At 48.6% G+C, this 2,998-nt stretch overlaps 1 protein-coding gene across 1 annotated transcript in view; it reads left to right on the forward strand.

The window, feature by feature from the left end:
* The first annotated feature begins 298 nt into the window (after nucleotides 1-298).
* FAS (Fas cell surface death receptor) overlaps nucleotides 299-2,998 on the forward strand; it is a 26,966-nt gene continuing 24,266 nt past the window's right edge. The window contains exon 1 of the mRNA XM_017510124.2: nucleotides 299-647. Within this exon, the coding sequence (XP_017365613.2) occupies nucleotides 618-647 (30 nt within the window). The 5' untranslated portion in view covers nucleotides 299-617. The remainder of the gene's footprint in view (nucleotides 648-2,998) is intronic.

The following is a 2,998-nucleotide window of genomic DNA, read 5'->3' on the forward strand; positions in this document are numbered from 1 at the left end:
GGGGGGGGGAGATTGGGGAAGGATAACATTAGCAGAAATACCTAATGTAGATGATGGGAATAAATGCAGCAAACCACCCTGGCACGTGTATACCTAAGTAACAAACCTGCACGATCTGCACATGTACCCCAGAACTTAAAGTATAATAAAAATAGAAATAAAAAAGAAAAGGCAGCAGGCAGGATCTCAGGGTCGTCACCTAAATTGAGCGTGCCAGTCACCGCGGAAACGCCCCGGGACGGGGAATGCCCATTTATGCAACAAACCCTGACTCCCCTGGCTTCTCCCCCTTCCTATCCCACGCAGGCCAAGTTGCTGAATCAAGGGAGCCCTCCCCAAACCGGGCGTTCCCCAGCGAGGCTTCCTTCCCATCCTCCCGACCACGACCACTGGGGCTTTTCGTGAGCTCGGCTCTGATCTCGCGGAAGAGTGGCACACAGGTGTTCAAAGACGCTTCTGGGGAGTCAGGGAAGCGGTTTGCCAGTGACTTGGCCGGGGCGCCGGGGGCGGGCACTGGCACTGAATACACCCCGAGGCCAGCCCTGGCCTGCGCGTTGGTGACCGGCTGGGCGCGGAGTTGGAGAGGCGCTTTCACTTCGGAGGACTGCTCCACAACCATGCTGGGCCTCTGGACTCTCCTAACTCTGGTGAGCCGTCTCCAGCCCGGGTGGAGGCTTACCGGGTGCTAGTCCCGGCGACAGGCAAAGAGTGGGGCAGGTGCGGGGCACGTGCGGGGCTGCGGCGCATGCCGGTGTCTGGGAGCGGCGGGCTGGGTGGGAGGGTCGGACAGACCGGCTTCCGGGGGCTGCTGGGACCTTCCTCTGCCGGTGCTTTGAAAGCTGCAGGACTCACTTTTCTTGGGCGTGGACGCAAAATGCTGACCCCGCGGGGCAGACAGGGCAGCTCCGGTGCTCCTCGGAGACCACTGTGCTCCACGTACAGGTGGGCGTGGGGGACGGACAGGAACTGAAGCGGGAGTTTGGGAAGCTTTAGGGTGGCTGGACGGGGACCCTGGCCGGAGAGAGGAGCGCAACTCCCAGACAAGCCCTGGCAAGCCAAGCCAAAGGTCTGCTCCGACCCGGGTGGGTGGGTGAGTGCGCGCCGCCCGGCGGGGGCGGGGAGAGAACCTGCAGCCTTCAGAGCACATAATGCTCATTTTCTGGCAGTTCTCAGACTTAGGAAATAAGTCAGCCTCAAGGCAGTGGTTAAACCTGAGGGCTCGGAAGAACCGCACCGTTTCTTTCTGGTAAAAGTTATATGGGGGCTGAATGAGCTTCTGGAGGCTTGTTTATCTTTTTTATTGTCACCTAGAAAAAGAAACCGTCTTGTTTCCCTTCTGGGAATTCCTCTCCTTAAGACGTAGGTCATTGCCTGAGTGGTTTTATTTTGTTTTGTTTTTCGGTCCTTCTCTTTCCCATTTTCCCTTGCTTGACCTGCATTCCCATGGTAGTTTCTGCTTGGTCTCCCGCTGGGGTTGGTGGTACCGGTTCCCACCGCACAGAACCCGGGGACTGTTACTGGCCAAGTAACTTGAGCAGCCTGTTTTGGAAAGTCCCTTGCTGAGAGATGGCAGCTTGTAGATGGCTTATCGACGGGACATGGATCCCAGAGGTTCATTGGAGTTCCGAAGCCTCTGAGAGTCCATGAATTTTTATTTATTGGGCCCCAACAAGTGTCAGGTATAGCGAGAGAAGTGTTTACAAATGTGGTCTCAGTGGATTCTTACGAGAACCATGTAGTGGAGAAGGTGACCACATCCCCATTTTACAGATGGCGAAAGGAGGTTCAGAGAGCGTCAGTAACTCAGCCAAGATCACACAGCTAGTAAACGGCAGATCTGGGATTGACCGCAGATCTAATTCCAAAACTCAGGCTGTTTGCTGATTGCATCTACTATCCAGATTACACCAAGAGACGAAAGAAAAAGGCTGAGATGTCTGCATCTATTTTATGATTAGAAAAAAAAATCCTTCTGTTCCTTTCAGAAATAATGTACTGTTTGGGCTTTTTTAGAAACTTCCTTGGAGAAAATTTATGAATCAAGATTGAAATACCATTTATTTAACCTCAGACCACACCCTTCTCTCCCTTGTTGTTAACCACTTCACGACTGCAGTGTTGGCTGTTTTGAAAATCTCTTAGTTCTTGGACAGCAGTTTTAGAAAAGTGTAAGAAAATCTTCGAAACCTGGAGCTATGCTTGTTGAACTTTTGTACCGATAGCACCTTTACCAGAGGCTGCATGTTTAAAGCCCAAAGAAAACTTTGCTTTTCTGAAAGAATACACACAGACACGAACACACACACACACACACACACACACACACACACACACAGGCATATATAAACCTACATTTATGTATGTATAACGTATTATAATACCTATAAGTTAGGTGTATAGGATATATGGCCTAGGAAGTTAAGGCTTATTAAATAAAATTTATAAATGCAGATGAGTCAAATACAAAAATCAGACACAACTCTATCACCTAAGTAATCATTTTGTTTACATTTTGCAGCCTGTCTTCCACTTCTTTCCTCTAATGTGACTCTTTTAAATTTAGTTACACAGAAATTGGTTTTGCACCCACGACATGCCTAACATTAGGCCTTTATTCTTAAAGAAGTTTCGTGACTCTTGTGTCACCTCATGTGTCTCCAAAAAATGCTTATGCCTTCACACTTAGTGCTTTCTTATTAGTAGCGATAAGTAAAATAAATAAAATGGAGGCAAAGTGCTAATTATTTGGAACAAAGAAGCAAATTTTGCTTAATTATATTAATGGGCTGGACTTACATGGTGGGGAGCTGTGTTCTTCTTTTCCTCTCTTACCCTAGTCCCCTGAAAAACCGCCATCCTTAACCCCTTTTTCTCCTCTTTCTCTTTCCTTCTCTAACCTTCCTGGTGTGTGTTTTCTCTTTCCTGTTTCTGAGTGTTTTTTTCTCTGACACTTAGAATAAATAAGTTTGAAATCCCAAAACTGGCAAATTTCTAAAGG

The sequence above is a fragment of the Cebus imitator genome, unplaced genomic scaffold (genome assembly GCF_001604975.1).
Source record: "Cebus imitator isolate Cc_AM_T3 unplaced genomic scaffold, Cebus_imitator-1.0 Scaffold431, whole genome shotgun sequence".
NCBI lineage: Eukaryota > Metazoa > Chordata > Mammalia > Primates > Cebidae > Cebus > Cebus imitator.